Genomic DNA, 26,943 nt, shown 5'->3' on the forward strand with positions numbered 1-26,943 from the left:
GTTGTTAATAAATTATTTCGTCAAATTATAAGCTAAAATAATAAAATGAAAAGTATATTTTCTGGTGTTCCTCATGTATGTATGTATGTGATTACAATTCAGGATTCAGACCTCAGTTACAAATATGAGAGTTTTTGGTCAATAAAAAAGCTTCTTCCTCTCACTAATAGCTGTCAATATATATATATATATATATATATATATATATATATATATATATATATATATATATATATATATATATATATATATATATATATATATATATATATATATATATATATATATATATATATATATATATATATGTATATATGTGTGTGTACATAAATATATATATATATATATATATATATATAGAACTTCCAAGAATTTGAGTAGTCTGGTTGTCAATCATGGGTAGAATTGGTGAATGTTATACGTGTGTAAACTGATCACTTAAACCAGCTTACAACGGTCGTAAGCCCTGTAAATGCCCAGACTTCCATATTCTTCATCATCTATTTTAAGATGTCAAAAAATAATATGATAAATAACTCCAAAAATTGGAGATAATCCAGATTTGTGAACAAGTATTTGGACACAGTCAGATTTTTTATTCACACATTCCTAAGTTGCATGACAATGTTAGGCGGTTAGATTTTTTAAATGGTGAAATCTAATTCTTCCGGCTTTTCTGACCAAGTGTTAAAAACAGTTTTCTTAACATGATTCCACTTTGTGTAGTACCTCATAGATGTTCCTTTCATGCTTTTGTAGGACATTACCTTCGGGAACTGAATACTCCCTTTCGGGAAATAAGGAGAATTCACAATTTTCATGTAGCGTGCAAACAAATTTCTCTTGCTTATAAGAAGAGCCGATTTGAAGTTTTTATCTATTTTCTTTGTAGATCCCTGCTTCTTTCCAGCTATAGCCACTTCCGTAGGTCTGAAAACAAAATAGTATTTATAACAACATTACAGTTCCACACATTGAATGAAACACGTAAGATTTTATTAGTTCATTTGAGCAATTGCCACGTTTGTCTATTAATGGCCACTTCAGACTGATTCACATCACTGGTCAGAGATGCCGGATGAACTTGCTAATTGGTCAGAAATTATACAAAGTATTTCAATTCAACATGTGACAAAACAAGTTAATATATATGCAGGCAACAATAAAAAAACTTGTTCTTGCCTTGTTATTCTGTATTTGAATAAATAAATGAAGTTTTCTTTATTTGTGGTCAAGATTTAATTACGATTTCATTACATCAATAAATATTAGCTAAATGTATTAACATTTTTACTATTATTATTTATTCTGGATATTAGCCACACCCTACAGTTGATATTTCAATATTATAGGTGTCTCAACTTAAAATGCAGTGTCTATTATTTCCATACCAAAGGAGATGGGTGTCAGTATCCCAGCTATATACTTCAAAAATTTCCTAACCGAAGGCACTACCGTTGACCACATTCCAAATCTATCAAATAACCACTCATATATGAAAGGAATTCACCAACATGGCATATATACAACAAAAATTAATGAAATACTAATGTTCAATAATGAGCTGAATGGTGAATGTTACATAATTGTATAAAATTATCACTTAAGCCAGATCATAAGCTTTGGGATACTAAGAATTCCATCTTCTTCATATAAAATTATCACTTTAGCCAGCTAAATGCCAGATCATAAGCTCTGGGATACTAAGATTTCCATCTTCTTTGTATAAAATTATCACTTTAGCCAGCTAAATGCCAGATCATAAGCTCTGGGATACTAAGAATTCCATCTTCTTCGTATAAAATTATCACTTTAGCCAGCTAAATGCCAGATCATAAGCTCTGGGATACTAAGCATTCCATCTTCTTAGACACCTATAGTGACACTAATCTTTGTATCAATTGAACGCTAATGTTATATCTTATTGTTAGTAAAACATTAACAAATTATTAATGTTTATTAAAAAGCATAACTTCATCAAAATGTACACATGTCGCAAGTATTGGAATTACAAAAGGTTTATCTGTAAAATAAATATATGTATGTATCAGTAGCGGTCGGTGACTTTTTGTAGAAGGGATGCTGGAGATCAAATGTTTATACTAGTACTTACTACGTACTAGATATCAAATATGCACATCTAGACGCCAACTCCATAAATCCAAAAGTCAATAATTACAGGTACAAAATATCATCAATTAATTTTTATTTATTCAAATTATCAACTAAATCGCAGGTTAATAATATTCAATAACAGTTTAACTTCAGTACTTCGCACTAAGAACAATCCAATAGGGTATGTGATTCTGTTCATTATACACATAGTATTAAAGACGTTTTTTGTACGTCGGATGCTGTCATTAATATCGTATACAGTTGTTATGGATGTTGGCTTGCGGGTCTCAGTGCGCATGTGCGGAAAGAACTCAGGTTCTGACATTGTGCACGCGGTTTACAAATCGCATCCAGTATTGCTTGTTTACATGCTTTTTACGCGTTTCACAGTATTTGAGAATGTATGTGTATTTAGACTCGCCCGCGATCTTTGTATCGTGTAGCTCGTTGCGCGTACGCTGAGATGGGACGATATATGCACGTTCTTTTTAATAATAATATTTAAATGATTTTCTACAGCGCTGTTTTTGTAAAAAAATAACATAATATGGTCGCTGTAGAAATATCAAAATATTTCAATTGCAGTATTGCTGTTTAAGGATAGAAGTTTAAATCTTTTTACTCTAAAATGCAAGGGATGCGGAGCATCCACAGCATGTATGGACGGACCGCGCTTGGTATGTATGTAAATGTATATATATATATATATATATATATATATATATATATATATATATATATATATATATATATATATATATATATATATATATATATTTAGTACGCTCATTGTTCAACACAGTATGATGTATTTTTATCTGATTTGTAAGTTACAATAAGGGGTCAATCTCTAATAAACCCATACAGTCAACCTGTGAATACGTTTTGCATTATTTTGTCTGCTGAATTTATTTTTGCTATCAAAGTAATAATCAAATCAAATTTTGTTGTAATTCGTTAGTAAATATGATTTTGACGCTATCCGTGGATACCTTTGGGGAAGTTGTCTTTGGTCCGGTTCTGGTTCACAATATTCTCGTGGTTCCACCTGATTGTTCACTGTCCATTCTGAGATATTTGTCCAAAAATTATACAATGTACCCTTATCCCTCAGATATAAGCATGCTCTATCCACACATTCGGTCTGGGGGTTATTCTGAATTTTCGCCCCAGATTTTTATTTGTAATAATTTAGTTTAGGATATAGAGGTATTTAGGGAGTTGAGGCCTTCTTGGCAATATTGTGTAATTCATTTTGTCAACATATATTTTCAGATTGATTGCTGCAGTTTCTGAAGTAAGGCCTTTCAACATTCCCTCGACTTGAGAATAAGATGTCTAAGTCATCTGCATATGCCAAGCTTTGTTTGCCTTCATTTGAGATTGTTTCTGTGCTATTTATGGCCGTTATTACATTACTTATCACATTTTATAATGTAAGGTTAAAAAAATTATTGATAAGGAGTCACCCTGCTACAGTTCTTGACCTGCCAATGGTCAGATCATTTAATCCCAACAACGCTTTTACTTTATATCGATAAAAGAAAAAACTACATTTTACCAATTACTGATTTTATTGTATTCTGACAATACAAAAAAACGAATTCTTTTTCCGATTAGTGGTTAGCCTGTGAAGGTTCCCGATGCCACTGCGGAACTGTAAACATCTATTGTGCCGAATTCTCAAGATAAATCTCGCCCTCTAGTCTTAGGTCTTTTATATAAGAGGAACTCTCACATCCTCTGAATTGTCTATGTGCCTTCCGGGGATGCACCTTGTTGTGTGATTTAGGGTGACATATCCACAGACAATGTCTTATCATCCTTAATGCTGAACCTGCACCTTGTTATTTTAGCATGAGGCATTCCTGCAAGATGTTCATCAAGTCGTCGATGTAGTGAGAGTTTTGGTTTAACCCTCATTTGGTTGCGACTGAGATTCTTCAAGTAGAAAGTAAACTTTTGCCCAGTACCCAATTAGTAAAACAAAAATATAACCCCAAAAAAGCCTTACACTTGAGGGGGTACATTTGTACTTATCCATATGCTTATGTCATAAATTATGTTGACTTTGGATAGGTCGTTTTTCATCAAAGCTATTAGAATTGTCATTTCTGCTTTTCATGTCCCAACTATGTCTAATTACAGCCGCAGTTTTGGCAACATTATATATGGACACAAATATTACCAATCTTGAATATAAAGTCTTTCATATTCGTTTTTTAAAAAAACATCCGGGCCAACATGATAATAATACATGTTGCTTTCCCTCAAACAATAACAGAAACGATTCTTGTGACCCTTCACCCTGTTCCAAGATATTTATCACAATAGCAATCCTACTTGTTTGAACCTTGATTTATTTCTAGGTAGTACTGGAATGATGTCAAGCGCGTTACAAAAGGAAAATGTTTTTTAATAAAGAATATTCAATTCCATCAGGAAATTAAATATAATTGATAAGATATTTTTATGACTTTCATTTTATTTTTCCATAAATAGTAATAAATCTTTATGCTATTTCTGTAAAAGATAAAAAAAATCTCTGTCTTGGTAAAAAAATAAAGAAATTGCTGCGACTGAAAGGATATCAAGCTATTTGAAAATATTATAAAACACTAAAAATACCCTTTTCAAAGCATCAATTGTGTGGATTCACGGCAATTACTGGAAATAGCTTCATTTCAAATAAAGCCACACAACTACATATTGTAGTCCTTTTTTAACTAACCAGAATTCTTCTAAAGGCTTGGTGATTTTAAATAAATTTATTTATAGCTACTTGGTGATATGACATTATTTTTTGTTAATTAACAGTGACTTAAAATTGCAGGGATGGATTATTATTATTATGAAAATTACAGAGTTCTACAGAGGGGTACGAAGAAAGAATAGAATGCCAAATAAGACTATCGGTGGGGTCAACATTATTTTAGATACCAATCTAGGTTAACATATGGTATCCTAGCCATTTATGTTATCTAAAATATTATCTTATATTTACCAACAATTGAATTTAACCTTTTTACATTTCTTAACTGTAATTTTGTATCTTTTCGCTGTATCTGAGTTAGTCTACCGGAAAGAGAAAAAACTTATCGCTGAAATATATGTACGTATAAAGTGAAAGAGAAAAAGATAGAATATAGGATCCATATAATCAATTAATTTAGTTAAAACATCTTTCAATCATTCTGGTGTAAAATTATTATTTTAGAATTTTATACATTAAAATAAATAATGCAGCTCATTATAGTAACTTTATTTTGGCAAGAATGACTTTTAGAATTTTGGTTGATGATCCAAGTTTGCTACTATCCTTATTTGTGATATAAAAAAAAATCTAGTGAGTTGTGACAAGCTGGAAACATGTTAATTGTGAATATTGGACGCACAAAACTGCAGAAAATGACAGCAAGTATGTTTTATGGTAGTTTTTTCTTCTTCTTCAAACCCTTATCCGCACCCTAATGGTGCATAGGGCACTGCATATAAACGCAGTGTTATCTTTATCGTTAACACACGAAGGAAAGTAGATCAGCCCTGCGTTTCAGGTACCAACCAGTCCAGGGTAATATTGAATAAATATTGGAGTGGAAAAATCTCTTATATTTATTTGACCCCCCTGTGGGAATCACCTCCAGAATGGTAGCCAAGCGTGCTGACCATTACACTTTTTTTTACTCGGGTCTAATCCATAGGTATCAAAATAAAATATCATCTGATATAATTCGCTGCCCAAGAATTGGTAAAAATTGGAGATAGTTCTACAGTATCTACTCAATGAATTAGGGCCACGCAGAATTTCGCGCAATTTCTCAATTCAAACAGGAATAACTCAGAGAAAACCTTGAATAAAACAACATTGAATTTTATTTACACATGAACACTTTATTACGCTTAAATTATGCATATATTTTCATATAAATATAGTTAGTATTTAGTATTTCCACCTTTGGCAGAAATAACTGCCTCAATTCTTTTTGGCATACTTAAAATGCACTGTTTTATCATGTTTTTTATTTCTTCGTCTTCTGACCAAATTTTTTGAATATTTTTTTAGACAGTCTACTGTCGGATTTGGAAATGAGTATACCTTATTTTTTAACATGCTCCATACGTTTTCTATAGGACTAAGGTCTAGAGAATTTCCAGGCCAGGGGAGCAAAGGCAGATTTTTGTTAGACAAAAATTTTATTATTGATTTAGCCCGGTGGCGAGGTGCCCCATCCTGCATGAAGGTGTATGGACCTTCTGTTGGGTCGAGTGTATGGTAGAAGGGCAATAAAATTCGTTCGAGGACCTGCTTATAGGAATTTTGGTTCATTGTTCCTTCCGCGAAAAACAACGGCCCAGGTAAATTGTTAATAATACACGACCATATCATTGTTGCAGGGGGGTGTTTGATAACTTTTACCACACAGGCCTCATTGTAACGTTCCATTGGTGTTTTCCTGACGAATCGACGGCTCTCTGTCACGGCTTCTAACCAGCACTCATCACTAAAGATGACCTGAAAAATAATGAAAATTTAAGTTTAATTCAAATATATAAGTGTATTTACTAAAATGATATGTTGAAAATTCAATTTAAATAAATACCTTTTTCCAATCATCTACCGAGTAATTTCAATGTAGCCTGGCCCATTTTAATTGATCCGCTTTCATTCGTGGTGTCAATTTTGGTACTTTTACAGGGCGCCTGCATTTCAGATTTACTTCGTAAAGACGTCGCCTCAGTGTTGATCCCTATAATTATACCCTCTTCTTTCAATTTTATTTTTAATGTTTTTGCTGATGCACTACGGTTTTCTAAGGCACTTTGAACGATTTTTCGATCAGTCCTCGGTGTTGTTTTTCTAATCCTACGACAGTTCTTTCGCCGATTGCTGGTGGCGGGTGACTGATTTTTTATTGATTTTGAAATTCTGTCCACTGTTTGACGAGAAACGTTTTCTTTTTTTGAAATTTCTCTATTAGATAGTATTCCTAATTTCAGTAGCACTATAACACTAGACTTTTTTTCCTCAGAAATGTCTTTACTTTTTCCCATTTTATCCTTTTAAAAAAAAACACTTGTGTTTACAAAAAAAAATTATACTTTATGAACTAAAATTAAAAATTAAGTTTTTTTCACAAGACACGATAACTATATAACCTCTCTGAACAAAACAACAACCAGAACTCAAGAAACTTCACTAATAAATGAGATAGGACTATTTTTTGAACTTTCAACTATCTGTCTACCTGTGCTAATTAGGGACCTTTCTCAGAAAAAGGGTTTGAAATTTTGTAAAGGCTTAAATAATCCAGGTATATTTTACATATTATTGAAGGTAATATACATGATATTAGATGTCAATAGAAAACTTAAAGTATTTATGTAAAATAAATATAATAATCCAAAAGATTTCAGAGTATTCAAAAAAATAATGGGTGGCCCTAATTCATTGAGTAGATACTGTAGTTCGTCGCTTACCTTAATAAAGATAGAAGATTTATAAGCAATTCCGCAATTCGCAACAAAGAGAAAAATTTAATGATTGATCAATCCATCTAGCAAACATCAACTACTCATTCTGGATATATATATATATATATATATATATATATATATATATATATATATATATATATATATATATATATATATATATATATATATATATATATACAGCTATGGACACAAAAACCATCGCATACCCTAATAGTGAGAAAATTGGCTATAATTAATTAAACTTTATGTAAAATTTGTTCTTTTTCAATTAGTTAATATTTCTGATGAATATTCGTTACTTTTCGGTATAAATAAGATTTTATTCTTCCGAGTTGCAAATAAAAATTTATTTTATATTTCAGGTAGCAGATTACCTGACCCGCGGCCGCATAACGGTTGATTTGGGGTATAGTGTCTTTCAATTTATTATTGAAAGATATTATTTTATGGTTTACATTTTGATAAAAGTTTAATTTTAAATTTTAAGGATAGACAATTTTAAATAAAACAAGTTTATTAGGTTTTAAGTAGTATAATATTTTGTCATTACATCCATATTTTTAAAAATCATTGAAATTCTTTTATTTATGGAAGCATACAGTGAATTTAAAATTTATGAAAACATTTTGTTTTTTCAAACTCCAATCAACATTGTTTTTTTCGTGGATATTATTTGCCTTTTTTTGCAAGTTTTTGTTTCATTATAGCCCAAATTTTTTTTATTGGGTTCAGATCGGGACTGTTCCCGGGCCAAATAAGTGATTAACTCCGGAAAAATTCTCACAGTTTACCCACAGTACGGGCCCTACTAAGGTAAGGTGCAGAATTGTCTTGGAATATAGAATCGGCAGTATATTGACTAATGTCCTCAATTGCTGGAATGACGTGGTTTTCTGGAAGTCTGATTTGTATTGGATGGCATTCATTGTACCCTCCACGAAGTGCAGCGGATCCAAACCGTGATCTGTCATACACCCTCATATCATGACGTAGGGTGAATGCTTGACACTTCGAGAGATGCACTTGGGAAGAAATCCTTTCCCAGATTTTTGGCGCAATAGCTTTCTTCCATCTGGGTCAAATAAGTTAAACTTCGATTCTTCGGAGAATATGACCTTCTATCAATCCTCCAAGGTGCAATTTTTTTGTTCTTTCGTTTTACATTTTCTCTATTAAGAATAGTTTTTTCGTCAGACTCAGCGCGTGTAAACCAAATTCTAACAGTCTTCTGGACAGCTTTTTCACAAAAAATGTTAGCAGATTGCACCTTGTTGTGTATTTTGGGTGTCGTTAAAAAACGATTTTCCACAACCGTTTTTTTTTTTCATACAGCCCTATCTAGAAGAAGTTACACGTCTTCCACCGCTTCCTTTTTTCCAGTCTACAGATTCATTTTCTTGAAAGGTTTTTATTAGACTCCTCACAGTATATTTAGAGTATCCAACTCAATGAGAAAATTCATGATTTGAAATGTTTTCCTTCCACACTGTGATAATATTCCATTTGATCGCGGCACTATTTTGCCGATACCTTCCCATGATTTTTATGCGATGTTTACGTTAACGCCAGTAAAACAAGACTGGTGTTATATTTAAAACATTAAGTTTTGTAGAAAGATAACCGATAATATCCTTGATGCGACGTACAAAAGAAACATTTATAGAAAAATAATTTCTTACATCAGCCGTCCAGCAAAGTTAAGGGTTGCGGTAACAGGTAAGTGCGATGGTTTTTGTGTCCTTATATATATATATATATATATATATATATATATATATATATATATATATATATATATATATATATATATATATATATATATACATATACATACACATATATACACACATATATACACACATATATACACACATATATACACACATATATACACATATATATACACATATATACACATATATATACACATATATATACACATATATACATATATACATATATACATATATATACACACATATATACACACATGTATACACACATATACACACATATATACACATATATACACATATATACACATATATACACATATATACACATATATACATATATACATATATACATATATACATATATACATATATATATATATATATATATATATATATATATATATATATATATATATATATATATATATATATATATATATATATATATATATAATATATATATATCCCAATTTACATTTATGGTACAGATTAATTTAAAAAAATAGAACACGCACACATAGTATATAGTAACAAACTTAACCATTGGAAGAGATTTAACTTATTGAGTAATATTGCTTTCAACATGGATACAGATTTAGTTGGTTAGAAGACATTGCTTCATAGTAAATGCACATTTTTTTATACTAGAAGATTGATAAATAAAACCTCCCTTTTGCATTCCTTATTTTAACGCTTTTCCGGTATTTACACCGAAAAATTAAAAATTTCCATTTTACTTTTACATCAGAGCTCTAGTGCCAATACTGATGTATAAAAACGAAACACGAAATTGGCAAAAGAAGGATGACAGCAAGGTGAATGGGTGGAAAAATCAATGTATATATAATTAAAAATTAAAGATATAAGAAAGGAATGTAAGGCTGAGTTAAGGATAATTAAGAAGATTAAGAAAAGTTCTTTGAGATGGTTTGGACATGTGGAGCGAATGGATGACAAGAGAATGACTAAGAGAGTATTTATGGCAAGTGCGAATGGGAGAATAGAGGATGGTCAGTAAATACATGTATGGATGTAAGGCAAGCTAGGAGTGTATGTCAGGACGAGTGTCGCGTTCCATGTTCTCTGCCTACCCCTTCAGAGAAACGGCGTAATGGTAATAGTAGCAGTATGTACATTCAAATAAATTAACATAACATTACAAAATGCCACACGCTGTTTTAATTTTATTTTATTTTTAATATTTCTTATTTTTATTACACGAGTTATGTCGAACAAACTTCACGTAACAGAAACATGCATCTTATGGTGGGGACTGACCGGAGCCATTTCGTCGTAACGTAACACGTTACGATGCGAGCATTCGTATAGTCAGTACAGCGAGCCGAGCGCCACCCATAGTCGGAGCGCTCGCCGCGAGCGACGTTACGACGTTACGTTACGACGAAATGCTCCGGTCAGCCCCACCTTTAAATGCACGCTAGTATAGCGTGAAGTATTGAACTTTTTGAGATTGCAAGGTTAAATTAAATTATCAATGACGCTTCGAAAAAAATAAGCAGACAAAAATATACGAAACAAATTCGAAGAGAACATGAAAAAAGGGGAAACCATTGCCTAAAACTATATTGAAAATGCGCGGATATGCGCCCAGAGATATTAAGCTTTTCGATTTACACCAGTTTTTACTATCCAATCTTGTCGAGGGTTAATTTGCATAGAATATTCATATATTTTTAGTGCGACAAAACCGCCGTATCGCGGTCTCTTGTCGATATTTGTGCTTCGTATTCTTGAGCGACAACGTTGTCAAAAACAAATAAATGAGAAACTCAGATAAAAATTATGTAAAAACGAGTTTAGCGGCGCCGACATTGTAATCACTACCAAAGGATGATGCGACATTATTAGTTTCAACACAAAAATACTGCCGAATTGAGGGGAAAATTGCGACTTAATACGAATATATTTTTATAGCGAATATATTTTTCTATGTGTTTGCAAAAAAAAAATACAAAAAAAATGGATTTAGTAACGCGGAAATAGATTGGTTTATTGATTTGGCGTTTAATTTGTAGAACTCCATTTTAATTTATGTATTAATTGTTGAATCAAACACAGATTTCGATTAATACATAAATTAAATAGATTTATTTAATGAAAATGGCTGAGGTAAGTAGTCCAGCATCAGTAGGTGACATGGTTCTTGAAAGGAGTGAGCGATATGTGCGTAACAATGTTATTAAAAAATACGAGTTTATTTTTTGTTTTCATTTGGGGTCCTTAGTTCGCTAAATCAAAGTTTAATTCGTACGAATTATATGAAAATGGAAAGGAATAACAGAAAAAACTTTAAACCAAGGAAAACGTTTAATCGTGGTTTCATAATAGTTTGAAATGGCACAATCCCGTTTTCCCTATATTTTTTTGATAATTTGCTCGATTCGCTAGTTCCCTTTATATATTTTCCTCGATTTTACGTCTTCTCATTCCCTAGATCGGCAAAGTGTGACTCCGGACCCGCAGGCGGCTTTTTGACTTTTTAAGTATTCCAATAAGTATTAAGTATTTTTAAGTATTCTATATTCCATAATCAAAAAAATTGTGCCCAGTCATATATATAATTAAAGGGACAATCCAATCTTGATATATAAACATTTAAAATTACTGCCGGTACGTGGAATGTTGTGGATGAGTATCATCGTTGAACAACAAACTAGACAAAAATATCGAAATCCTTTAGTACACAACCATGATACGCGATTTACACACAAACAAGGTTTGATAGTCCCAAGAATTAACAATAAATATGGGAGTCGAACACTGCAATATATCGTTCCGAACATTTTTAATTTGTTGCCGACGGATGTTAGAGGTCAAAATAAAATATGAAACAAAGGTAAAATAAAGGAATGGGTAAATGATCAAGAGTTAATTTTATGAAAATTGTAAAATGTTTATATTCTTAATTTTTTTCCCTTTTTTGTGTCTATATTAGGTTAAAATCGTTAAAAACAATACAAAATGTATTAAAAAAGAACTCCACCGACAAGACACACAAGGTGGCTTGGTGGGTGGCAAAAAAAAGTTGTAAATATGTATAAATTGTGATTTAAATCAATGTATACAAATAAAAAAAATAAAAAAAGTGCAGCTCCAGAACAAATATCCGCGAGATGGCTGTTCGACGTATCTTTTTGAAGTATGAACCTTATTGACAAACATTATTAAACCATATTAGCGAACCGAGAAATCGTCTTATTGACGAGAACCTGGAAACGTGCTAGAAATAACGACATACAAACCCGACTTGATCAAAACTTTCAAAGGAGATGCAAGGACATTATTCGCAATAAGTAGTGTTCGGCTGTCCAAACTCAAAACACAGTAAAGGACATTTTTTGTAGTAAGTTTTTTTGTTGCATTTTTGGACTAAGTAGATTCTACTTAGTCCAAAAATGCAACAACAAAAAAACGTACTACAAAAAATGTCCCTTAATGTATTTTAAGTTTGGACAGACAGTTCTTATGGATACTTGACTTTTAAAAGTTTTTTTATCGATGAATAAAATCCTTATTAATTGTGAGATCTAGTTTTATTAAGTGCACACGTAATTTAATAAAGGTCTAAAATTATAATTAAGGTGAACCAAAATTGCACACAGATTTGGTTTTCAAGAAAAAAAATATCGTTGTGCGTTAAGGCCCAGTATTCGTTAAGTCTCAACTTAAACTTCTCTAAACCACGGGTGGCCAACCCGCGGCCCGCGGCCATGTATGAAGAATATATTTTTAAACCAGTGATATATTTGTGATACACGGTTTGTTGCATCAACAAAATTTATGCCCTCAAGTATTCCATGAGCCAAGTCATGCATGTTGTTATAAAAACAGTGAACAATATCCGTTCGCACGCTCTTCAGCATTGCCGATTTAACGATAATCTCAAAAAATCTCGAAAACCAGTTATAGTGTGCAACTTCAACCATTAGATTTAGAAAAATTAAGTAAGCGAAGAGAAACTCAAATCTCAAACTGATTGGTCATTTATAAATTGGTTTTTATTAAAATAAAATTTTTAATATTGTTTGATTTATGTGTCCTAATTAATAATACTGATGGTTAAAAATTTTCAAAATATTTATTACTATACCAATACATTTTTTATGGTTCATTGTATGTTTTTCACTCACTTCTGGTTTTAGTAATGTTTTATTTCTTCACAATAACCATGATTTTACTTTCTAGTTACCTCCGCATTCAAATTAATTATAATTTGTACTTACAAAAAAACAATAAGTATAAAATTCGTTGTAATAAAAAAAATTAGAATGTCTGTATGCGGCCCTTGGGAAAATTTTAAGTCATCAATGCGGCCCGGGATGCTATTTGGGTTGGTCAGGCCTGCTCTAAACCCAGGTACCATTTTACGTAAATGATATTTTCTTAAAACATTGATTTTGTATTGAAAAGTTTTTCTTCGAAATAGTAATATGGTTTTGAAAAGAAAAGTTTATTGAAAGACAAAGAGTTAAAAAAAAAATTATAAAAAAAAAATTCAGTTTATTCTTAAAAACATACACATTCTTGAAAACATCAGGCGTCGAAAGACATCGCCTTTTCGGCGGTTGGCTGGCAAATGAGTTCTGTCTTTGCGATTTCCCTTTCACCCTTGATAACTAAACATTCGTCCACGCGACGACGCCCTTCTACGAAAAAGTCAAGTGCACTTACTTCCCTGCGCCCCGCACCCGCCAGGCTTTGTTTACGGAATAGTGATCTATTGTTAAATGGCTCTTACATTCATTCCTAATAAACCAAACTTAAGTGTAATGTAACCAGTTACTATTTTTAATAAATACTTTTGATAATTTTCACGTTTTTAAATGCGTAGTCCGCCTGACGAATATTTAGTTGCTATGTATCTACAAATATAGTTTAGTTAGTTATCTTGGGTTAAAGAAATTTAAGATTTTATTTATCGTATATTGGGCTTGAAAATAAGTGGCAAAAAAACATTGCAACACGTAGGTACATGAGAAAAAAAAATCAAATTTAGTTTGTACGCGACACAGGATAGTTTGACGAATTGACTTTCAGTTGACGAAATTTTAAGGAAAAACTTTTTTTGTATTTGGTAGCATTTGGTCGTCATTTAAAAAAATATATTTATCGATTTAAGTTAAAAAGTTTTTTTTCTTCATTTTTTTAAAGAAAATATCTAAGACAAATATATGCTTAAGGCCTAGATCTCAAGCGTTCAAATCACAATGCGCTCGACCGCGTTCAGGGCTAGACGAGTATTCATTCACGCTCATTTATTTTTTAGAATGTATGTTGGATTTTTTTCGTTTTATAGAATGCATATTGATTTTTTTTAACTCCTTACCTTTCGATAACTTTTTTCTTTTCAAAACCAAAGAATTAATTCGAAAAAAAAATTCAATACAAAAACGATGTTTAAAGAAAAAAATCTATAACGTAAAATATTACCTGGATTTAAAGAAAATTAAGCTGTCTTATCGAATACTGGGCCTTAAAGGGGAAGGAAAATCTAAATGAAAGTGTTCGTAACTGAAATAGTGTAAAAAATCCAGTTACGACAATCAGTCGGGAGAGCAGCGACCGTATATGTATTTTTATATTTTATTGTTTTACGAAGATAAGACTCCTAAAGCCAGACAATTTTATCAAAATAGTACATACTCTATTTCTAATAACTTCATTGTGTCTTGTTCGCAACCAGATAGTGCATATGGTACCGCGTCGGCGTGGTAACTCCATCATTTATCACAATAAAGGTGATCGGTCCTGCGCTCCATATTTTTGGATCTAGAGTGGAATGAATTTGATAGGATACAGATGACGTAAGAGGAAGAGCTCAGGTTGAGGAAATGTAGTGTCTGGAAGAGGAGAATTGCGAGAATGGCTAGGGCAGGGCACGCGGGATTGCGGGGCAGCGCTGATGCGTACTCTCGTGTTCTCGAAGGTAGAGCGAGAGGTAGCGGGGTATTGTGGGATAGATAGCGCGCGAGACATCGCGGTATTGCAAACTGGCTACTCACGTTTGGCTCACTTTGCACCACACGATGCTGGACGCGCAGGGCTCCTTGCCCGCCTTCTTGGAGAAGTCCCACACGACGTAGGACTGCTCCACCACGGGGATGGCCAGCAGGCCGGTGTCGCTCTCGTGGGCGGTGGGCGGCGGGTAGTGGCGCAGCAGGGTCCACTGCAGCGTGTATTGCTTGGCGAAGGAGCGGTCCACCAGCGCTCGGTACATGGCTCCCTTGGAGAAGGGACAGCCGCCGCCGATGATGATGGAGGTCAGCTTGATGGGCTGCTCCAGCAGCGTGTCGATCAGCGCGCCCTGCAGACCCACGCGCATCCACCGAGACAACTTGTCCGAGCACGAGAGCGAGGCCGTGGGATCTCCCCTTCCCGGCTTCAGTCGCACGTGGCCCAAAATCACATTTTCGTTCGGGTTTTCTTCGGACACGCTCTTAGCTCCCGTCATGTATATACTGCCACCGTCGTTCGTTTTCATTTTCTTGGCACCCGTCTTCGGCTCTTCGCTGGCCTGTTGGAGAGTTCCGACTTCTTCCATCGCCTGCGGATGGAAGCTTGCGTAGATCTCGGCGGGACCGACGTTTTCGATTATTGAAGCGTCTCCGCACGGAGTCTGGGACGAGAAGAAGTGGAATTTGACATTCTTCTTGAGAGCGCATTTGTGTTCAGCGTTCAGGACGAAGATGGATGCTTTAGATTGAAAAGCGAAATCTATTTGTTCGTAGAGGTATCGAAGGAAGCCGCGGCGAGCCATGACTTCGGCGTGACTATCATTCAGTATATCTCCATCGGGGCTGAGTTTTCCCCTGCCGATGCACTTGGAGCCGGTTCCCAGAGACACGATCTCGAGTTTAATTGGCCTGGAATCGGAAGAAGACTTCACTATGCAGCTGAGGACAGTCCACTCTGTAGACGAGTTCGGTTTTCCAGTTTTAGGCAGACCTCTATAAAATTCGTAGCAAAAGTTCGTAACACTTTCTGCAAAATTGCGATTTTCCAGAGCCATTGTAAAAGTTTTAAAGTGCGCTCTGACGTTTAAAACCCGATGGATTCTATTTACAACTGGACTGCAAAATATGCTCGAGTCAAAACATCGTCCTGATGCTTAATAATAGTATACTTTTAGCAGACGAACCTAAAAGCGATGGCACGTCCTACGCCCTAGAGGTGACAGCAGAAACTGGCTGACAGTCGAGAATAAACAGTCACAGATTACATTGTAAATATATTAATATGTTTTGAAATTTTCTATGGAAAATATACCTTCAAGGTAGAGTATTGTCTATTGTTTCCCGTTTGGCCATCGTGTTCTCTAGTGAAAAAATCATTACTAAACCAGAAACCGTACTTTAATACCTAAAAATAAGAGAAAAGAAGATCCTTCGCCATGTGCATTCGTGCGAGCTTTCTCCATATACCTACTAGAACTAGAGTAAAAATATATATATGATGGAGCCTACCGCATTCAACAAAACACAACAGCCATATTTTAAAAGTATAATACATTATTGTTTATGACAAGCTGTCAAAACAAGATCCTTTGCAAAATGTCAACAAAAAATATACCAGTAGACAGACTTATCCGGAGAATTTCTGCATGCGGCAGTGTCGCATTTCTCATGTAGAACTATTTTACCAACCATAAATTATAAAACTGTACAATTCTTGTAGTTCCGATGAAAAACGTTGTAATCTGGACTCTGAAAGCTCCCGCCACATTCCCAAGCCCGGTATAGAAACTCGTGGTTTCCATTCGGACCCACTTATTCATAAACTTTTTTAAATCTTACATCGGTATTTAATAATGCAAAGTTTTTCAAGTTGAAAATTTATTTAAAGAAATAAATATTTATTTTGTTTTCTCACCTCTTTGAATATTTTTGTTATATAACTAATTGTTAAATATATATATACATAATATATAAAATATATATATAAAAGGTCATTAAATTCTAAATATGAATGTATAACTTATTGAAAAAATATGTAATATGAATCGATTTTTTTTGCACAAACCTGAAGGAATCCCTATCATACTGTCCAAAATGTATCTGGTACTTTTATGAATCATGACATCAGATCCGGTATTTCTCACTAGAGTACCGAAAGCCGACAAATTGGGTTTTGGTAGCCGAAGGGTTACGAATCCTATCGGTTCGTTTCTGAAAGTATTTACAGATCAATCTCCATCCGGGTTTACTATACAAAACTTCACATTATTCGATTCCTGCTATATGAACACAATTTAAAAAAATGGAGATATTTCACTTAAAGGTTGAAATAAAATTTTACTCTCCTTCCAAAAGAAACTACTTACTTTGCAAATCAAACCGATTACATGTAAAATAATAAGCAGTTCAACCTATGGTTTATTCTTAGATCAATCAGTAAAGAGTATTTATTTTAGGGAAAAAAGCATTTTATTTTTATATGGTTACATTTATTAACTTGAAATATTCTCTTTTGTTTATATGATTCGATGTTGAACAATGCGTTATTGCAGCAGAAATTCAATTTTACCACATTATAACTTTTGGTAAGATATCATCAGGATTTCCACAAATAAGTACTTGGGGCATAAAGAGCTCATCAACATTGCAGGAGTGAGGACAATCTGAAATAAAGAATTAAAGCTTTTGTATGAATTAAGATGGATCACATATCACACCATGTGCTTTATTTACTTTTCTAAATTTTAGTTTGTATAGTACGGGCATGTTGTTGTCAATAGGTTAAAGCAGTTGAAGTATCTACATATGCAAAATCAGTAGCAAATTTAGACTATTAAGTGGCATTATATTATTCAAATCATTCATCCGGTCAGATAACTCAGAAAAAAATCCGATTTTACATTTATCAGGATTTTTTGAAGCTTACACCTAAAATTCTATTGTAATTTTTTTTTTATCATTTTAGCATTCAATATCTTTTATACTATGATTAAAACTTTATTTTATGACTATGGAAGCTAAGAGTAATACTGGCGAAATATTATTAATAAAATGTTTATTACAATATGTCCCCTATATTCCCTATACTATATGCTGGTTGAATCTATAGTAATAAACATTTTAGCCATAGTTTATAAACATTTTTATAGACATCTCAACATAGATAAAAAAAAAGTCTATCGAGATGGGAATATAGAATTCAATCTATTTACAGGGCTTATAACCTGTTTTCAAATCCCAAAATCAGTTTTAAATATTTATTGATCAATTAACATTTCTCATGCCTGTAGACCGTATCACCATCACCTAAACTCGAGTTAACAAATATTGAAAATAAGGTATTAAATTTATTTTTAAAATATACTATTTGAGCATTAAAACAACATTTTTATCAATGAAAAATTATTTTTATTAAATCTTTAAAATTGACACACAGATGAAAGACATAACTTTAGCGTCTCAATTCAGAGACCAAGTCAAAGTGCGCTAAATATTTTATTGATTTTATATAATATTAATAAAAAGTACGTTGTGGCTGCAACAGGGCTGGCTCATTTTGTCGCGGGACCAAAAAACTGACCAGGGGCTAAAAAAAGTAACATAAGTAAATTATTCTTATTCTAATCTTATTGTTTTTTTGTAATTTTTCTAGTAAAATTTTCAATACTTTATCAAAGCTCACCAAATTTGCTACTTCAATTTCGATCAGATGACCAGAGATGTAAACCATTCCTGGTGAACTGCTGGATGTTTGACTTTAAAAAACTATTTTCAGCTTAAGCTACTGTTACTGGCACTGTCCATAATATTTGAAGGCAAACAATAAATGTTTATTTGAAAAAATTATTAGCGTATTTCACCATACATAAATCAATAGGTTTTTTTGCATTATCAATAGGAACATCTTGATTTCTTACAAGTCCTGCACTGGTAATATACATAAAAATATGAAATAAATCTTTCAAATATTAGAATAAATATTTCTTTCCCATAAACTTAAAAACCTAGTAAATTTTAAGGACGTTTACACATTAAGACAGGCGCAGGTAGCGTAGTTGGGTAGACGCTCGACTACGAAACTGGCATCGCGGGTTCGATTCAGACAGATTTATTTTCAATTGGTCTGGGTGTTTGTGATGTATTTTTCACAATTACCTTCCCTATCCTTACTAACCTACCTGCAGACGAGCATCTAAAATAGACACTTTGCGGGTTATTCCTTTTTTAAATAAAACAAGAAGATTTGTTAGCGCAAATGTATGGATTTACTTAATATGTTCTGTGCGTTGAAATGGCTCCCTTGTCCATACAAATATTGGAACACTTAGGGAGCGAATATGGAAAAAGAAGAAAGTCTTGATTATACATGAAAATCAGATAAAATAATAGAATGGATTGGCTGAAATACATTGTGAGACACTTAATAAAATTGACTTACCCGACTTGGGATCATTACCGCACGGTGTACTGGATGTAAGTATTTCCAAGTCACGGGTTAATTTTTCTTGATTTAACAACTCTTGCTTCAAAAGTAAATAATTCTTATGCAATTCCTTGTTGTCATCATCTGTTAAATGTGACCTCTAAAATAACACAACGAAAATTGGTGAAGAGTATAAAAGAGAAAATGTAGCAAAGCTAAATAAATGTTGCATTCAATACCGTAAATAAATAGAAAGAACATGTGACTCGAGTTTTGGTACATGACTGAAAACTACACAATATTTTATTTTTCTCAATATTCTATCATTGAAAATATTACCTTTTCTATTTCTGCAAGGCTCTTTTTGATTTTCATAATATTCGCCTCATTTTTTTCAGAAATTCCAATTATTTCATTCAGCTTATCGAGCAATTCATTATCGTGAGCGTTCATTTTGATTCGTGAAGAGCTAATCGAGAGTTGATGTGAAGAAAAAACGGAGACTGATTGTTATCACTGAAAAACAGGCTGAAAAAATAGAATACATAAAATTTGAGAGCTAATATTGTATATTATACAGGAGTGGCAAAATGATCTGATGGTTTTAAAGAAAAAACAACACAAAAAATAAAAAGTGATGTAAAATGTTTTATTGTTTATTACAGAAGGGTTGTCATGTAAATAATTGAAAATAACATCAGAACAACCAATTTTATCCGTTTAAAATCTGAGGATAATGTACTTTAAATGATGACCATCTTTGCCAAGCATTCTTCCAGTCTTGCACTGAAACTGATCAGATACCTTCTCTAACATTGCAGGAGACAGGTTTTCAAGTTTCAAGACAGACAAGATTTCTTGGCTCATGGCTTCTTTCAGCTCGTCCAGCTCTGATACGTGCCTATCACCACTGCCCTCCACCACCTACTTGCTCAACAATACGGGAGCTAAAACCATCAGATCATTTAGCAGGTCCATGTACAACTACCTAAAGATGAACCTTGATAACATATTCAAATAAAAGCATATTTTGGGAAAACGTATCTAAGAATACTCACATAAAGGTACATTAAATTCTTTACAAAGTAGAACTCTTCTTTTTGGAGTGGCGTCCAACAGTGTCGAAGAGCAACTGCCTGTGTCTGGGAATAACAAATTATTCCAACTCTTGAATTAGATTTGAATTGCAAAAACACGCTATCCGTGTAAAGTAATACATTCAAAACATTTTTCTTTATTCGAAATGATTTGACTGTAAAAGCGAATTGACCATGACACAAAAAATATAACAAAATATTATTGTTAGGGACAGAAATAGAAAAAAAACAAGAAAATCCTCTTTATGACTAAAGTACTAAATTTTAGACTAAGTTATTGTTCCCACAGAACATGGTATTTTAATACTTAAAATTGATTTTTTTTACTCTTTTATGCACTCAATGGTGCATATGGCACTACATTGAATGATGCGACTTTGTAATAAATCTTACAAAGGCAACAAGTTTTTATGCTTCAGATACCAGTCCAGGGTATTAGTATGGTATCAAACATGGTAGCTGATCACGCCCACCACTACTAAATAGACACATTATTAATGAATGCAGGATAATTTAAATTATAATATTTATAGCTTATACTTTTGCATCTGTTTATTTTCTCCTAGAAGTGGACATGCCATGCAATAACTAAAATTTTGAATCAGTCTTTTCACTTCTGGAATTTATTGTGATTGATAAAACGTTACAGCAGTAGCGGACGAAGAGTATTGTTTAGAAGGGAAGTCATATAGTCTATATGAAAACAATCATAAAAGCACATCAAACCAATACTACGATTTAGCCCAAGAAACTTAAGTGTTTCGTAATAAAGCTCTATAACATGGGTGGCCAACATTTTTAGTAGCCGGGCCAAATTTTAGAAATGAGATTTCCTACCGGGCCGTAAAACAAAATTTATTTTATTATTCAAAGCAAACAATATAAATACACACTATATATATATATATATATATATATATATATATATATATATATATATATATATATATATATATATAAATGTATTGGGTTGATGCAAAAGTAATGACCGTTTTTTATGATCCCAGGTAAAAATTTTTTTTTTCATAAATTATGAATAGTATCTTCTTTTTTTATGATTCCATTGTATAAAGGATGCTTTCCCTCTACTTTCTATTCAGTTTTGGCCTGGCCAGAGTACAGTAATAACCCGTTGTATTTTTTCAAAATGTCGTTCGATAAAGTGCATTTACGTCATTGTTTACTTTATGAATTCCGTAAAGACAATACCGCGAGTGTGGCAACCAAAAACATTTGTGAAGTGTACGGAGCAGATGTCATCAAAGTTCGACAGGTACGAAGATGGTTTGCAAAATTCCGATCTGGAGATTTTTCACTCATTGATAAACCACGTACCGGGCGGCCATTGAAGTCTGATGAAGACGAATTAAAAGTCATAATTGACACCAATCCACGTCTAACCATCAGGGAGATTGTGTCAATGATGGGAGTCAACCAAACAATCGCATTAAGACATTTGAAGCGTATGGAAATGGTTTCGCGGTACGAGGTTTGGATACCTCATCAATTGTCGGCTGCCAATTTATTGGATCGTGTTTCAACGCGCGTTGTTTTGAGTGCGAGACAAAAACATGAACCTTTTTTGCATCGTTTGGTGACGAGAGATGAAAAATGGGTCGTGTACAACAACGTGACAAGAAAAAGACATTGGACTATACCTGGACAAGCCCCATTAACAACTTCGAAGGCCGAAATCCATAAAAAAAGTTATACTTTGTGTTTGGTGGAATAATAAGGGTATTGTGTAATTTGAACTCTTGGAACACGATAAGACAAGTACAGCAGAACGATATTGTCAGCATTTATCCAAATTGAACATGGTCCTTCAAAAGGATAGACCAGAATTGGTAAACAGAAAAGGGGCAGTGTTTCATCACGACAAAGCGCGACCACATGTGGCTATGATGACCCAACACAAGCTAAATGAGTTAAATTGGGATGTTATCAAGCATCCACTGTATTCTCCAGATCTTGCTCTTTCTGAACAGCAGGTAAAAACATCCCTTACTTCATTTTTCGCATCAAAATCCACGGAATTTTATACTACTGGTATTAATAAGTTGATAGAAAGATGGGAGAAGGTTATAAGAACTGATGGAACTTATACAATTTATTAAATAAATAATACACAAGAAAAAAAAAAATTAAAAAAATGAATGTAAAAAACGGTCAAAACTTTTGCATTAACCCAATATATATATATATATATATATATATATATATATATATATATATATATATATATATATATATATATATATATATATATATACATATATATATATATATATATATATATATATATATAATATTCGAAAGAAATAGGTACCTAAATAGGCAATTTTAAGAGTCATTTGAAAAGAGCAATCTACAAAAAGAATGGCAATGTTGGGTGCCACAAGAATTAACGCAAAGATTTTATTGACCGAATTACTATTAGTGAAATATTGCTGAAACGCAACAAAATCGTACCATTTTTGAAGCAAATCATTAAAGACCATAACAAAGTGGGTGAAATACCAGAATATAACATGCATGTGATCATGGTCAAATTCTGGTGACCCTCCAACGACTTCAAAGCCTGGATTATCGACAAACAATGTTATTTGTGTTGACAAACAATGTTTGTCAACACAAATAAATGTTGGTGGGATTGGAAGGGAGTTGTCCATTATGAGTTGTTGTAACCTGGCAAAACCATCAATCCATCATGACAATGCCCGGCCAAACACATCTTTGATGACTCTGAACTAATTGATGGTACTTGGTTGGAAAGTTTTGATGCATCCACCATATAGTCCGGATCTTGCACTGTCTTATTACTATTTGTTTCTGTCTCTGTAAAAATCTCTTGATGGTATAAAATTGGTCGACCGAAGAGCCGTTGAAAATCACTTGGCCAGGTTTTTCCAAGATAAACCACAGAAGTTCTATTCCGATAGAATTATGAAGTTACCCGAAAAATGGCAAAAGGTCATTGTAATAGTGGTCAATACATACTTGATGAAATTTGATTTTCAATAAAGAAAATTTTATTTCAGAGATGTACCAAAAAACCGCAGAGACTTTTTATATGACCCAATATTAACATTCACATGTAGAAATATTTACAAAAATAATTATACTTAGAAATTTAATACTTAAAAAAAACTTTTAAGTTTTGGCTAACACATTATTGTAATCAAATCGTAGAATTCCACCCAAACGTACAAATATTGGAAAATCAACACGTCACGCAAAAATAAAAAGGATTTCACGATCAACAGAAACAGACGAGCAATGAGAGGAAATACTGGCAACCGAACGACTTCGAATTGCTCAAGCCCGATCATCAGAAATAGACGGGCAGCGAGAGGGGAGACTGACAACTGAACGACTTCGAATTGCTCAAGCCCGACCATCAGAAACAGGCGAGCAACGAGAGGAAAGACTGACAACCAAACGACTTTGAATTGCTTAAGCCTGATCATCAGAAACAGACGAGCAACGAGTGGAAAAACTGACAACCGAATGACTTCGAATTGCTCAAGCCTGACCATCAGAAACAGGCGAGCTACGAGAGGAAAGACTGACAACCAAACGACTTCGAATTGCTCAAGCCTGATCATCAGAAACAGATGAGCAACAAGAGAAAAGACTGACAACCGAACGACTTCGGATTGCTCAAGCCTGATCATCAGAAACAGACGAGCAACGAGTGGAAAGACTGACAACCGAATGACTTCGAATTGCTCAAGCCTGACCACCAGAAACAGGCTAGCAACGAGTGGAAAGACTGACAACCGAACGACTTCAAATTGCTCAATCCCGATGATCAGAAACAGACGTGCAACGAGAGGAAAGACTAACAAATAATCGAGTTCGCAGTACTCAATCTAGACAAACAATACACGCAGATTTAATGCGCACTACTTTTCATTGCAATAATAATAATTATAATTATAGTAGTCATCCAAGTGTTATTGATATTGGAAAAATGGATAAATTATGCATGTATTGCAATGCTTACAAATTAAAAAATGAAACACCAGGAATATGCTGCGCGGGTGGAAAAGTAAAATTACCAAAATTTCATACACCACCGGAACCATTATCAACGTTGGTGTCCGGTAACATAACCAAATCAAGACATTTCTTGGCTAACTTACGCAAACACAACTCCTGTTTTCAAATGACATCGTTCGGAGCAACAAATATAGTGTGTGAAAACTACATGCCGACATTTAAAGTGCAAGGGCAAATATATCATCGTGCAGGATCACTACTGCCACTTCCGTAACATAGATTATAAATTTCTACAAGTTTATTTCATGGGAAATACTGACGAACAAATTGATCAACGCTGAAAAATCAATACAGGCACTAAACAAGAAATTGTCGCTTCATTACAAACTTTATTAGATCAACATAATGAATTAATTCGATTGTTCAGAACTGTCCTTGAACAAATGCCAAATGATGACTATAAAGTTGTAGTGAGAGCAGAAAAAACGCCTAAACACCAACACGAAAGACCATATAATGCACCAACAATTGATAAAGTGGCGATAGTAATAGTTGACGAAGAATTTAACTTGTGTGATATAATTCTACATCGAAAAAATGGTGAACTAATAAATAAGTTAAATAATGATTGTAAAATGTCTCCTCAGCACAGTAAAATCCATTAAGGACATTATTTAATTATTTTATCATGTTTATAATGAAATAAATAAATAATAGCACATCTGGAAATGGTTTTGTTTTCTTGATTATTCAGTAGCCTTGATTTAACAAAGAACTGTAGCTCGTCCAATGTCATTTGTTGTTGTCTATTTTTAAAAAATGGGTTCAGTGAGTGACGCCACTCACAGGGAGAATGAAATATTAAAACATTTGCTCAACATCATAATATGCCGAATATTGAATAAAGAGGTTTTACTTTATAAAATATCACAAAGAATTCCTTGTAAATCTAGAAAAATTAGTATCAATATAATAGTAATAATAGCAATAATTAAAGTGTGATATGCCCACGGTTTACTGCTAACCGAGGAGATAATGATCTAAATAAAACAATGTAGTCTTTTCAGACTTACCCAAACACACTTTCGGTTGATAATCTTACAGAGCTGCTAATAAAATGGCCAAAAGATTCAGAAATACTCAAGTGTAGTCTAATGCTATAACTTAAATTTGTCCAATCATCGTTTTATTTATATATTTAAATATATTACACTTAAAATTTGCTGATGTTTGTAATTCAATATGCTCTGAAATTTCCAAAGATAACTATCTGTTTTTTGTCATTTAAAATTGGAATATTTTTCTTAAGTAGCTAACATTTTTTGAAAGATTTAGTTGGCACAGATAATTTCTTAACTGAACTAAAAATCACAAGTTAGATATCAGAAATTTTCAGTGTTAAATATCAAATTATACACAATCAGCAACATCGTATAAAATTATCTACAGCAAAACATTAAAAGTGGAGTATAGAAATATTGAGTGTCTTATTTCAAATGGTTCTTAATTATTATTTATATTAAAAGTATCATTATTATTACTGCATATTATAGTGACAATATGCGGCGATGAATTATACATGATTTCATACCTTAACCATGTATGCTGTCAAGTGGGTCACAATAACAAAAATATTTATAGAAGATGACTTAATAATGTATAGAAAATTTCTTTATTGATTACTTATTGACCTCATGCATTTTCGCAGAAAGCAACTTATGATATTAGCTGATAACACAATTCCTGTACTGCTCAAGCTGCCAGATTATGGAATGAATTACTTCTTCGTGTGAAAAATGTGCCTTCTCTGTACACCTTGAAATGTCTGAAACATCTATTCTTGGAGCCTTTATACAACTCCTTAGTTACCCCTTGTGCCTTCCCCGTCGTCATCAACATAGCACAATTTAACAATTCAATCATTCACGCTGTAACTCCTTTTTAATTTGTGTTTGTTCTTCTTATCTATACAAATATTATTTGTCTGCCAATTTCAAACAGCTACCTTGACCACTATTACCGATTATTTCATGTCGGTTGGAAGATATTGCTTCACAATGTGATTTGGTTGTGTTTGCATACAAGTCTCGCAACAA

General features: G+C 33.0%; 2 protein-coding genes across 5 annotated transcripts; both read right to left on the reverse strand.

The window, feature by feature from the left end:
* Nucleotides 1-364: 364 nt before the first annotated feature.
* Adat1 (Adenosine deaminase, tRNA-specific 1) lies at nucleotides 365-16,537 on the reverse strand. The gene is made up of 2 exons (XM_088266095.1): nucleotides 15,371-16,537; nucleotides 365-930 (listed from the first exon to the last, which is right to left on the reverse strand). Exons 1-2 carry the CDS (start codon nucleotides 16,375-16,377, stop codon nucleotides 645-647), a joined length of 1,293 nt encoding a protein of 430 aa, XP_088122221.1. The 5' UTR covers nucleotides 16,378-16,537; the 3' UTR covers nucleotides 365-644.
* A 1,223-nt stretch (nucleotides 16,538-17,760) lies between these two features.
* Nucleotides 17,761-26,118, reverse strand: LOC148305801 (uncharacterized). 4 transcript variants are annotated; one of them, XM_088266070.1, is made up of 5 exons: nucleotides 25,921-26,117; nucleotides 20,804-20,887; nucleotides 20,085-20,273; nucleotides 19,761-19,905; nucleotides 17,761-17,985 (listed from the first exon to the last, which is right to left on the reverse strand). In XM_088266070.1, the coding sequence occupies exons 3-5, from the start codon at nucleotides 20,196-20,198 to the stop codon at nucleotides 17,888-17,890; spliced, it is 357 nt and encodes a 118-aa protein (XP_088122196.1). In that variant the 5' UTR covers nucleotides 20,199-20,273; nucleotides 20,804-20,887; nucleotides 25,921-26,117; the 3' UTR covers nucleotides 17,761-17,887. The 4 variants fall into 4 exon arrangements, with proteins under 4 accessions (XP_088122196.1, XP_088122198.1, XP_088122197.1 ...); XM_088266072.1 differs by having other exon boundaries at nucleotides 20,804-20,997; XM_088266073.1 differs by lacking the exon at nucleotides 17,761-17,985 and adding an exon at nucleotides 18,748-18,908 and having other exon boundaries at nucleotides 25,921-26,118.
* Nucleotides 26,119-26,943: the final 825 nt, after the last annotated feature.

The sequence above is a fragment of the Brachycentrus maculatus genome, unplaced genomic scaffold (assembly GCF_059751285.1).
Source record: "Brachycentrus maculatus isolate JH-2025_06_01 unplaced genomic scaffold, ASM5975128v1 h1tg000261l, whole genome shotgun sequence".
NCBI lineage: Eukaryota > Metazoa > Arthropoda > Insecta > Trichoptera > Brachycentridae > Brachycentrus > Brachycentrus maculatus.